Consider the following 11,683-nt stretch of genomic DNA (forward strand, 5'->3'; position numbering starts at 1 on the left):
TTTACCTGCCGGCTCCCCAAACTGGGCAGGTTTGAAGAAAAAACAGCTAGTTTCTGGAAAAATCAGGTCTGCAAAACCCAACAATTTCTAGAAAAAGCAGCAGGTTTGCGAAAACCCCCAGTAATTTCCTCCAAAAGCAGCAGATTTGCAAAAAAGCCCCCGCAACTTCCTGAAAAAGCACCGATTCGGAAGAAAAGCAGCAAGTTTCTGAAAAAGCAGCAGGTTTGCAAAAGAAACCCAGCAAGTTGCCAGAGAATCAGTGGATTTGCGGGGGGGGGGGAAGCAGTGGGTTTCTAAAGAAAAAATAAAAGCAAATCCTGAAGCCGCTGTCAGCGAGTGAGGTAAGTCCCTGTTCTTGTGAGGAATTCTGCAAGGAATTCTGCAATTTCGTCTTTAAAGCCAAATTCTGCCGGGCTGATGGCCTTCCCGGTCGGGTCACCCCACCTGACACAAAGTTAAGGCCAGTTAAGGTGTATTAGCCAGTAATGTGTTTTTTGCGACACAAGCCGGCTTCAGGCCGCAGCTGGAGGAGCCGTGAGCCCGTTGCTAATATAGATATGTTTTTTTCCCCAGTGTTATTTAATTTTTTTCCACATTACTGCATTTTCCCTGGTGTTATCCCAACAGTTTCGTGGCCGGACGCTGATAAATACCCCTCGGCCAAGCTGAGCGCCGGAGGCCATGGATGGACGGCGCTGGAGGGGTCTCCCACCTGGGAATCTTCCCGATTGTCCCAATGGCTCCCGCTGGGTGATGGACGTGTTCAACGAATGTGCCCAGGACGGCTGGGACATCGCCAGCGTCGTCCTGGGTCTGGTTTCCATCTTGTGCTTTGCGGCAGCCTCTTTTCCGTAAGTATCACTCCCAAAATCCATCCGAGCCCTTCCCTTGGTATAATGCCCCTCTCTAAAAATCAAATTTCAAGCACAAGCTGCCTGAATTATTAAATATACCCAGCAAAAGCAATCTGGGCTTGGAAAATTTGGGTTACGGGAGGACAGGGACCCAGCAGTACAGCCTCAAAGCCTTGTTTGTTATTATATTGGTATTATTATGCTTGGCAGCTGTAATAAGCCACGTAAGCCAACTGCGATGCAGTTGTTGCAGGTCATACGTGCGGAAGAAATGTTTCCAGGAGCCCTGGGCTTCTGGGAAGTGCTGGGACAACCATGGCAGAGTGGGACGTGGGGGGTCGTGCTCAGTCACAGTGTATCATCAGGTTATTTCGTAACCAGAGAGGCGGTTTCTACAACCAGTGCTTCTCCTTGCTGCTTTCTGCCCCCGCACGAGGGACGGATCACGAGGGCTTGAGGCCAGCGGGTTGCTGCGAGCACCCACTGGGTCGCAGGTCTTCTCAGCGGGGGACAGCTTGCAGGGGAGCACGTGGCTTTGCTAGAGGAAATCTTTACTTTTCCTGCTCCACGAGTGCTTTGGGTGGGTGGCAATTGCAAAATGACCCAGGTAGGAACAAGAGGGAGACCTGGGGGTGGTTCCCAGGTAGCACTGAGCCGGGCAGCAGTGAAGGTTTGTGTCTCTGCCCGACTCTCTGCAGGCAGTTTTACCAAGCCTGCAAAACAGGCGTCATGGACCGGGCTCTCTCCATATATTTCCTGCTGGGATGGCTGGGCGGAGATCTCCTAAACCTCATCGGTTCCTTCCTGGCCGATCAGCTGCCACTGCAGGTACTGACCAACTCGCTGGGGCTAGATCGGCTCTCAAACACCCCAAGCTTCAGGGAGGAGGGATGGGATGGGTGCTGCTTAATCCAGCACCGGGAACCAGAAACCCAAACATCCCCGGGGTGCTCCCTTCTCTCCCTCCAGGGTGCTCACTTCTTCCCCAGGGACACCATGCTATACCCTAGCCACCATCTGGAAGCCTTTCTGCAGGCAAGACCAACCCGTCCTTCTCCCCGCAGGTTTACACGGCTGTTTACTACGTGCTTGCAGACCTGGTGATGCTGTCTCTCTACTGCTACTACAAAGTGAAGAACCGAGGCGGAGGATGTGAGTCGGGGTCACGAGGGTGGTGGGGCCATGCGCTCCCCTTGGTACGTCTTTCAGGCTGGCTTGTCCTCTGCTGCGGAGCCGGGAGAGGAAGCAATCTCTGGGGGAGACTCATTGGGGCAGAGAAGCTTTGCAGACGTGTTGATGCAGCTATTAGATGCCCCTTGTTTCTTACTGGCCTTTTTCTTAGGTAATCTGGGCACCCATGAAAGCCACTTAGTGAATAGCTACCAGCCATGCCTGGGGCTTCTGCAAACCCCTGCAAACCACTGTGCACAGTGTCTGGGTTGAAAATAAACCCCCTGTGAGTTTCATTAAGCATAGAAAGAAATTACTTGCCCGCAGTTAACGTGGTGACTCCCATCTCAGAGCTGGAAACCACAGCCAGAGCTCTTGACCCAGGCCAGCGCTTTAAGGGAAGGGGTGAAGTTTTCCGGCAGGTTTCCGGTCGATACTCCTCTTGCAATTAATGGCAGCCATGACATGATGGAGAAATTCAAATGGAGTAAAAAGGGAACCTGAACGGGGCTCTGCAGTTCTTGAAAGGCTTAAACAGCAAGAGAAAATCCACTTTTTGGCACAACAGCTTTCTGTGAACTACAAACGGGCATCCCTTTGGACCCTGAAACTATTTCACTTATTGAAGCCATCTGAATTTATTAAACCAATTGATAGATGGCCCATCAACTATATAGTTTTGTTAATGCCAGAGAGCTCGTTTACAGAACATAATACGAGCCTTGCTCTTGAAGCAGGGCTTGGTCTGGCAGGGATTGGAATGTGTGCTGTTGTGAGTTAAGACAGTGAAAAGCTTCTAGACAGGGGGGCTAATTTTTAGGAGCCCTACAGCCAAAGAAACTCGAGTGCTGTGAGTCTGCCGAGATAGGAGCAATTTCCTCCCCGATAACTCACAAATTGTCTGTATCGCTGCGAGATAAAACGCCCACAGCAGCTATTGCCAGAGTTGCTCGGGGCTGGCTGTGCCACCGCAGAGATAAGGGAGAGCTTGAAGGTCTCTTATCCCAGAGGTGGTCCTGGCACCCACCAAGGGTGCTGGGCCGCACCGGGGGCTGATGGAGGCGCCCTCCCCAACCAGCCTCCGCTTGATTCCCCACAGTCACCACCCCGATCAACGCAGCCTTCGTCTTCCTTTCTGTGGGGACGGTGTCGACCATCTCCTTCCTGGGCAGAGCTGCTGCCGTGGCGCAGGACCCAGCGACATTTAAAGGGAGGTCTCTGCTTTCCGCTCGCATGGATGAGCTTGAGTCGAAGGTGAGCCGGTTCCTAAATCTGAGTGATGGGGGGAGAGAAGGTAAAGCATCCGGTGGAGTGGGCATCTCCAGCTGGACCAGCGTGACCCTGCTTAATGCTCAGTGGGGCGAGGGATAGATGGGGAGATGAAAAGCTGGGTTTTGGCCCCGCTGCCGCCTGCACAGAGACGTGGCGTGGTAAGCGCATCTCTGAAAACACGGGGGCTGCTCGCGGCCCCCCTTTGCCTTGCAGCCTTTCACCAGGAGCGAGATCGTTGGCTTCACCATCGGCTCCATCTCCTCCGTGCTGTACCTGTGCTCCCGGGTGCCCCAGATCTACACTAACGTAAGTGCCACGCCGTGAGCCCGGTCCTGGGGACCCCCTGGGTCCCGAGATTGCAAATTGAAGAGGGGCTGCAGGATCATTCTTCTCCTTTTGCTCAAAGGTCTGAGGTCCCTGTCTCTGATCATTTCATACCTTTCTGTTTTTCTGTTCCAAAACCCGATTCATTTTTCTCCCCTCCCTTTAACATTCCAATATCTTGGGGAGGGGCTTTCATTTTGTCTTTATTTACAAGCAAAAGGGGAACTAAAAGGCTCTTGGCATTTGAGTCACCACCTTTTTTCTTCTCTTTTCTTGGGGGGAGGGTGATTAATACGACTTTCTAGCAAGATTTTGGAGACCTGCACCCAAGCTCCTCTCTCTGGCCCCTCTTTTTCCAGTACAAGAGGAAATCCACCATCGGGGTCTCCTACTCCCTCTTTGCCCTGGTGATGCTGGGGAACTCTCTCTACGGCCTCAGTGTCCTCCTGAAGAACCCTGAGCCGGGTCAAGGTGAAGGTGACTACGTCCTGCACCACCTCCCCTGGCTGGTGGGCAGCCTGGGTGTCCTTTCCCTTGACATGGTTGTATCCTTCCCCCGCCAACACTTCCCCCTGGGATCGCGTCCCACCGATGAGGCTTTGCAGGGAGCAATCCCGTCTTGAGCAGGCAGGGTTAGGCAGGAGCAGGTGGGTCGATGCTATTCGCCAGTTGCTTTTGAGCTGAGCTTGCTCAGCCACGTGCCGGTGAGTAATTTATGGTGTTGCAACAGCAGAATGCTTCAGACCCTTATTTGCATTAAGCTCATTGCCTGGTTTCCACCTGTCCTGGCACAAACAGCCTTCTTTCAGGTGGTGAGACCCAGCCTGTCGCGTAGACCCACCCTTGGTTGCGTGAAGAGCCTTAACCGCCTCTCAGATCTCCTTCCAGTTCCTTGCTTATCGGAGAGGAAGACCTGATACCCGCGAAGAGAGGGATGCTCTTCTCGGCGGGCAGGGTGACAGCCTGGAGAGCTGACAAAGGGACCTGCCCCGGAGGAAGAAGAGGCTGATGCAGACAAGAAAGCTGGCTGTAATGCCAGGCAAACTGGCCCCTGCATCTTGGTGGCTCTTGGGAGAAGAGGACCTGAGCCAGTGGCTGACGTTGTGCTGCTGAGACACTGAGCCCAGCCAGGCAGCCGAGGATGCTGAGGAGAGACCCCGTGCCTCTCTGATGCCAGTGATGCTATCGGGATAAACAGGGAATTATTTGATACCTCAAAAGGTTGCTCGTCACTGCTTTAATGCCTCACACATAAGCCCGGTCACTTCTACTTTACCTACTCTTTCTCAAGGGGGATCTGGAGCTTCCCTGGTACTGGCAAACGTGACAAGAGCCAAGGGAGCTGCGGGGAGGGGATGGAGATGACCAACCTGCCACAAACACGAGCACCAGTTACCTCTGTGGGCCTCACGTCTCCACCACTGAGCTCCTTCTGGGACATACAGCAGTGGCTGGAACCAGTTCAGAAGGAAGGAGCAGCGTAACCAAAGTGTTTCAGTCCACGCTATTTTAACTAGTGTGGCTCACATGTCGATAAAACAAGTCCTTGCCCCCCATGCCTCCTTTGGTTTTATTTTGCCGGTTCAACTGGAAGCTCCTGCCTCTTTCTTAATGCATCTCATAGTCCTCATTTCTCTGACTTCTCATTTTTTGCCTCAGCCATGTTTTAATTGCATGGATTTCTCAGGGAAGTTGCTCCATCACTTTCTGGTTAGCTGCGGAGGCAGTCACCCAGGCAGAAGATGCTGCCTCTCTGTTCGATCTGGTTTTCAGTCCTGCCCGGTCTCGTTGATGAATTTATCCCTGTCAGGAGAAATGCTTTTGGGTGGGCAGGGGAGAGCGGTGTGCCGAGCTATTTCTGCTGGGGAGGAGCAGCTCAGTCCCTCTCAGTAGGCAACAAGAGGAAAATCGACCAAAGCTTGTAGCCCTTTCAGGAAAACTAATACAATTTGTCCTTTTAAAAACAAGAACTTTCCTTCACTACTAGCTCTTTTTGCTCCCCTTTTCTCCCTCTCCTTCCCCAGACCCACGGCTTTCCCGCTGCCCACCCACACAGCACCCCGTTTGTGCCCCTTTTGGCTTTAGCTGTGTTGTCATTAATTTGCGACTCGTTGGCCAGTTCCATGACGTTTGTCTTTGCCGAGGAGGTCACCTTCTTCCCTGCTTCGGCCTTGCACCAAGGAAGCCAAGCTGCAGCTCTGCGATTACACGGCTCAGCCTAGATGGTACATCAAGTGGGAGTCAGACTACCTGATGCCCATCAAACTGCAACAGCAGGTTAATTGAAACTGTGCCAGTATTTAAAGCTGACCCATTTTTGGAAAGAAGAAATATTTTTCAGACTGTTTGAGCCCCCTGAACAAAGCTGGTGGGTTTTTTTCACTCCATTCATTGACAATCCTTCCCCCCATCACAGGCCATGGGGCTGCTCGCCTCTTCCCCGTCTTCGAGCCAGCAGGATTTCCTCTGCTGCCTTTCCCTAGGAATTGCAGAAAAAACATTCCCATCCAGTACTCGTACAAACCATGAGCAGATTCCTAGCAAGATAGAAGGCACAGCTTCGTTAGACCTCATACCTGTTTCTTCCAGAGGAAGGGCTCGGTTTTATTATAGGAGTGTTTTTGAACCTGGGCTGACATTTGCTGGCTCAGCCCTGACGGGCCGGGGAAGGCAGGGTTGGTTTAGGAAGAGCTGGATTTACTAAGCTGACCTGCGGCAGGGGGACGGGATGGGATTTGGCACACTCACCTTGCAGAAACTATGGTTGAGGACGCGAGATAATTGCCACGTTCCAGCTAGCCAAGAAAAAGGCAGAAGAAGCACCTTTAATCTAAGGAGGTAAAAGACCTCACAGGTACGTTCATGTGCCAGCAGCCATCGAGGTGATGGTGGATGGAAATTCAGGTGGCAAAGAGGCTCTCGCCGAGGTTATTGTCCCTCTGAGACTGTAATGCAGCCCTGTCCCCAAAAGAGCCTCCAATTTAAGATTTTGCGGAGGCAAGTGTTAAACCAGAAAAGGCACGAACCAGAAACAACTTGTCCTAAAGTGCTAAACGTAACTTGGCAGTAGGCTTAGGGCTGTAGCGGCCAAGCCGAAGCTGGGGGTTAGGACCCAAACCATCGGGTTACACTGCTTTGAGAAGACGAATAAGCTGCTGCTGTCGTTGCATCTGTCCTGCAGGTTGCTGCGGAAAGCAGCTGGGGTCTCTCTGTATACCCCAAGCCTACAGCTTAAATTTAGCTGAGATGAGACACCTCCATTTTTGGCTTGTGTGCATGGAGATGGCTTTGGAGAGGGAAAACAAACCCCGCAAAAACTTGAGCACAGCACAGTTGGAAACGGGCGAGAGGACCCACACGTCTCCCCGCTCCTGGGCTTCAAGGGTTCATGAAATGAAGCTTGGAAAACTTCAGAAAAGGTTCTTCCTCGGACACGAGGCAGAGGGGATGACACAAAATGTCAATGTGTTCCCCAGCTTTGAGGCAAGCAGGTGAGCCTTTCCCCAGCCCGCGTGCCACGGAGCAGCACCACGGACTGGAGACCCCCGCATAAATATTCCGGCATGGGACCATAATCGCCTGCAGATGTCTGGATGTGACATGGGTCACATTAGAAAAGCAAAATTAGAGCGCGTTAATCAATTCTGATGCCAAGTCTCGGTTTGCATGGGTTCACCCGAGGGCTCATTCCGATAGCCATGTACAGGAAGAGCCCAGCAGCTATTTGCTTTCTCAGTTTCACCGGGATTAAGAGCTTGTTATAACCAAAGCCCATCCACGCAGGTAGCGGCCCTGGAGCCATGCGTGGGCCCTCTGATCACCAAGGGTTTAAAGAAGGGGAAAGAGGTTCACAAATCACATGGGGACCAAGCGGAAAAGGAGTTTTTGGGCGAGGATTGTTGGTTGGAACCAGCCCCCTCTAATCACCAAGTGAACCGAAACGCCTCTCCTCTGCCCACCAGCGTGTTTCAACACACAGGTTCCCCCCCAAGACTCTTTTTCCAGTAAAGCTGGACTAACCCTTCTCCTCTAAATACATCTGTTTCATGGTTGCTGGATGCCCAAAGCATCGATGCCAGCATGCAGCGGGAGAACAGCCAGATGCCAGCATGCTGCAAGTACAGCAGGCTACGTGCTCCACCTGTGAAGAGCAGCAGTACATTAAACCCTCTTTAAAACAAGTTTCAGCTAATCTGGATGCAAAAGGAAAAAAACTAAAAGAAAAAAAAAGCTTTCACATTTTCTGTGGCCATATAATCCAGCGGCCATTTGGATTACGGACGCGTTCGGTGTTTACCTTTGTTCTCGAGTACACGTCTACCCCCCTGCAGCCAGAGCCACGGCTTTCAGGTGCTACAAAGGAGAGTGTTCGCAGCACAAACCCCAAGTAATGCTGCAGGAAGGAAAGAGAAATAAGGAGGACACCAACAGCACACACTGCTTCCTGGGATACTTTTTTTATTTTTATTTTTTTTGTTTTAGTCTTTTTTTTTTTTTTTTTAGTATGGAGGCTCAAGTATCAGATGTAGATTCAATTTAAGCTTTACAAAAAACAAAATCAAAACAAAAAACCCCTTTTGCATTCCATAAAAATTGACAGAAAAGCGCCTTGGAACCAGGCTATAGAAGAGCAGAACTTTCAGCAGGTCTCCTAATCAGCGTTTCCTTGCAAATCTGATTTAGTCAGTATAGTACAACACCGAGGAACACCCTCTCTTCCCTCCCTCCCACCAGCCATCCCCTGTGCCCAGCCCCCAAACATACGTGGAATAGATTTTATTATTTTTTTTCCAGTTCTTCCTCTTTCACACACCACAGTATTTAATAAATTTTTGTTTTACATTTTTTACACCAATGTAACAAAAGGCAGGAGGGGGCAGGAAGGAAAAGACAAACAATGATCCGTGTTTATGCATATAAATGGGGAGGGTGAAGGGGAGGGGGGGAATACATGGACTTCTACAGAAACGTAGCCTAAGGTCTCAATAGTAAAATGTGGTGCAAAGTAGGCCTCAGAGACTGAAAAAGTTTGTACAGCTTTATTCATGGGGAGAAGATGGCGTTGCATGGATAGTACTGAATGCAAATCGTGACGTGACGTAACAGAAAAGGGGAAGGGGGGGATGAGTTTTCTAAGAAAGGAATCTAATGAGTGCATGGCATGTCTTGTTAGCATGAAGAGTATTTTAACTTTGCTGCTTTCTCTTCAAAGCCTCCACCAGGTCGTTTTTAAGAGCTTCTTGTTTTGATTTGTCTGCAAAAGTCTGCACAGACCTGCGGGGAAGAAGGAAACGCAAGTCAGAGGCGATGCGGTTGAGAGAAGGCGTTTTTTACAGTTCTTCTGCACGTGAGTCAAGAGGAAGGAGAAGCACCTCAACCCAGGCTTAGAGGAAACAAAACTCAGCTTGCCTGTTTTAATACGGAAAGCAGAAGGCAAAGTGAACACTTCAGTGAGTATATCAAAGCAAAATTCACTCTAGCAAGGACGGCACCAAAAGACACGCTTCCCCAGAAGTTCCACTCAGCCTCCAGCTGCTGGAGGGAGAGTCCCAATTTTTTACGTTACAGATTGGAAAAACCCCAGTGGGCCACCAGCAAAGGGTGTTAGCGCTCTCGCTCTCCAAATGGCCGTGACGGGAAGGCAGAGAAAAATCCAGCCTCTACCCACGAGCGTGAAAAGGGCCGGGCTGGGGGAGCTCCAGAACCTTTTTGCAGACTGTTCACCCAGGGTCGAGCAGCCGCGTCAAAACTTCCCTCCAGCGTATTCACCGGTGGGAAAAGCGGCCGGAGTTTCTGTTCTCGAATTTGCTTTTCCGGTTTGTACCTTACCTAGAGTAATTGGTGAGTCAAAGCAGCCAAAGAAGAACAGAGATGCTGTGAGTGAGATTACTGCAAGGGTTCCCTTTTGCTAAAAGTTTGGTTACGGAAGAAAAGCTACATCTTTTCGGAGTCACCTTGGCTCGCTGCCCTGTAAGACAGCTGCGGAGGAACCTCCGTTTTCAGTGGTACAATAAGAAATTCCCACTTTTAAGAAAGCCCTCTCAAATATGATCATTGATAGAATAATAATACTAGACTTTTTGAGAGTTGCTACCACAGAGAAGTGGTTAGGAACCAGTTTGGTAGGATTTCTCCCCAAGTAAACCATATTTCACACCCTTTTCAGTACTCAAAGCTACCTTATTTTGCCTGGATGCTGTCTCCTGTAAACAAGGCTGCTCTTTGTGTCAGTTATTTTCCTAACATTTTTATAACAGTATTTCCATTCTCTTGTCTCTGGAGACTTCCGCTGCTTTAATAAAAATATATACATTTTATATTTGCATTTGTCACAGGCTAAAGAAGTGGTTCTCAGCCATTATCAACAAACAGTGCATTTTCCCCTTCGTCAGCTTAACATGTTTAAGACAACATCTGCAACTCATTACGAATTGGAGTGGAAGGTTAAACTGGCTCAGGGTTAGTCACTGCTGTGCGTCCTAGACGTTCAGAGCTCCAGAGCAAATGGGAGCATATGAACAAATCCCTTCAGAGGCTCTGCAGAGCACACGTGGAGGTGAGGAATGTTTCAGTAGAGCTTGAGCAGGACCAGATTTAAAGCTCCAAGGAAATTCAAGATACACCAGGCAAATAGGGGATGTGCATGTGGGGTGAGCTTACATTTACTCAGAGGTCACGGGAAGTACCAGTCTTTTTTTTTTTTTTGTCTTTTCAAAACTGTGAGACTTCCAAGATTTCATTCCTTTCTGCAGGGAGGTGGTAAAATTACAGGGAGTTTCTTCACTGAAGTGGTGTACCACAGCTGTAAAAAACTGCTAGTGCACATGGGACAGAGTCCCGGGGCTCCTGGATCGAATCAGTCCAAGCTAACACCACGCTGGGTACATGACCACGTGCTTCTTTCTTGCTCCCAAGCTAGAGTGCAAAGTGGTAAATCCTGCCACGTTTCAGAGCGTGGTATTTCAAATGGGGGGGAAAGGGGTGGAGCAACGTTTGAAATAAAAATCACAGCATTTAGTTGGCCGTATCAAGAAATAACCCTTGGGTGAAACACGGATCAGATGTCGTTTATCAGTCTGCGGGAGTTAGGGGTTAGTTCTGGTCTCAGTTATCATGCAGAGGGTCTTGGCTGGGTGAGTCCTGGTTTAGTGCTTTTTGTCACACCTCACAGGCAGGGGGTACCTGGATTGGTTTAGTTATCAGGCTGGATGTAGATCTGGCGCTGGGTCAACACTTGAGAAAGCTCCCTCTGCAACTGCTTATACTTTTGGTTGTCGGGGATAGCATCAATAGATCTACAGAGAGCAGTTTAGAAACGAGGGAAGTAAACAGGGAAAAGAACAGTCAGAAGAACTCAGTAACACAGAGCTGGTATTCTGGAAACCTCCAGGAGCACACTCGGGAAGAATAAGTGTAAATACATAGGTTAGAAGAAAGAGGAAAAAGGCTAAAGGAAAAGCCAAAGCCAGGTGCTCTGTATGTTACCAGTTCTGAGCAGATCATCTCACCGATGCACAAAGTGCCATGACTCAAACTGAGCAGTGGGGAGACACAGGAAATAGATTCAATTACAAAAGCTTAAGGCAATGTTCACAAGGAAAAAGGCTGTATTACATATTTCCTTTTAATGTTAATAAACGCTTCCTGGCTAAACCCCTGCACACCACAAATGAAAATAGAGGCCTGTTATGAAAGCTGGGGTTTGGGAAAAAAAACAAAACAAAACAAAAACACACAACCCAGAACAGCTGCTTTCTCAGATACTGTCAACTCCCTCTGCCCATGCTGTTAAGAAGGCAGCACAAATATTTAATTAGCACCGTTATTCTGTCTTCTTTCACATTTCAGTATGTGAGAGAACAGCGGTATACTTATTTGCACCATTTGTTTATTCTGCATTACCACACTGTGCTAGGAGGTCGATCTGCAGTTTAAAAGGGAATGATTTGGCATCACGGTTCTGTACTTTCCTCTACGAGCACGAGAACTACCAGCTTGGGATTTCTGTGTAAAATTCCTGACCAGAAATGAGCAGGGGTTGAAAAGTACAGTACACTTTCCCT

At 49.5% G+C, this 11,683-nt stretch overlaps 2 protein-coding genes across 2 annotated transcripts in view; one reads left to right on the forward strand and one right to left on the reverse strand.

The window, feature by feature from the left end:
- The first annotated feature begins 681 nt into the window (after positions 1-681).
- On the forward strand, positions 682-4,595 carry PQLC2 (PQ loop repeat containing 2). The gene is made up of 7 exons (XM_010297417.1): positions 682-851; positions 1,553-1,682; positions 1,919-2,006; positions 3,124-3,278; positions 3,510-3,602; positions 3,980-4,165; positions 4,497-4,595. Exons 1-7 carry the CDS (start codon positions 682-684, stop codon positions 4,593-4,595), a joined length of 921 nt encoding a protein of 306 aa, XP_010295719.1.
- A 3,481-nt stretch (positions 4,596-8,076) lies between these two features.
- Positions 8,077-11,683, reverse strand: part of CAPZB (capping protein (actin filament) muscle Z-line, beta) — a 44,610-nt gene continuing 41,003 nt past the window's right edge. Inside the window, exons 8-9 of the mRNA XM_010297418.1 lie at positions 10,803-10,915; positions 8,077-8,894 (exon numbers count right to left, since the gene is read on the reverse strand). Of these exons, the coding sequence (XP_010295720.1) occupies positions 10,813-10,915 (103 nt within the window). The 3' untranslated portion in view covers positions 8,077-8,894; positions 10,803-10,812. The remainder of the gene's footprint in view (positions 8,895-10,802; positions 10,916-11,683) is intronic.

This window comes from Phaethon lepturus, unplaced genomic scaffold (assembly GCF_000687285.1).
Source record: "Phaethon lepturus isolate BGI_N335 unplaced genomic scaffold, ASM68728v1 scaffold38981, whole genome shotgun sequence".
Classification (NCBI taxonomy): Eukaryota; Metazoa; Chordata; class Aves; order Phaethontiformes; family Phaethontidae; genus Phaethon; species Phaethon lepturus.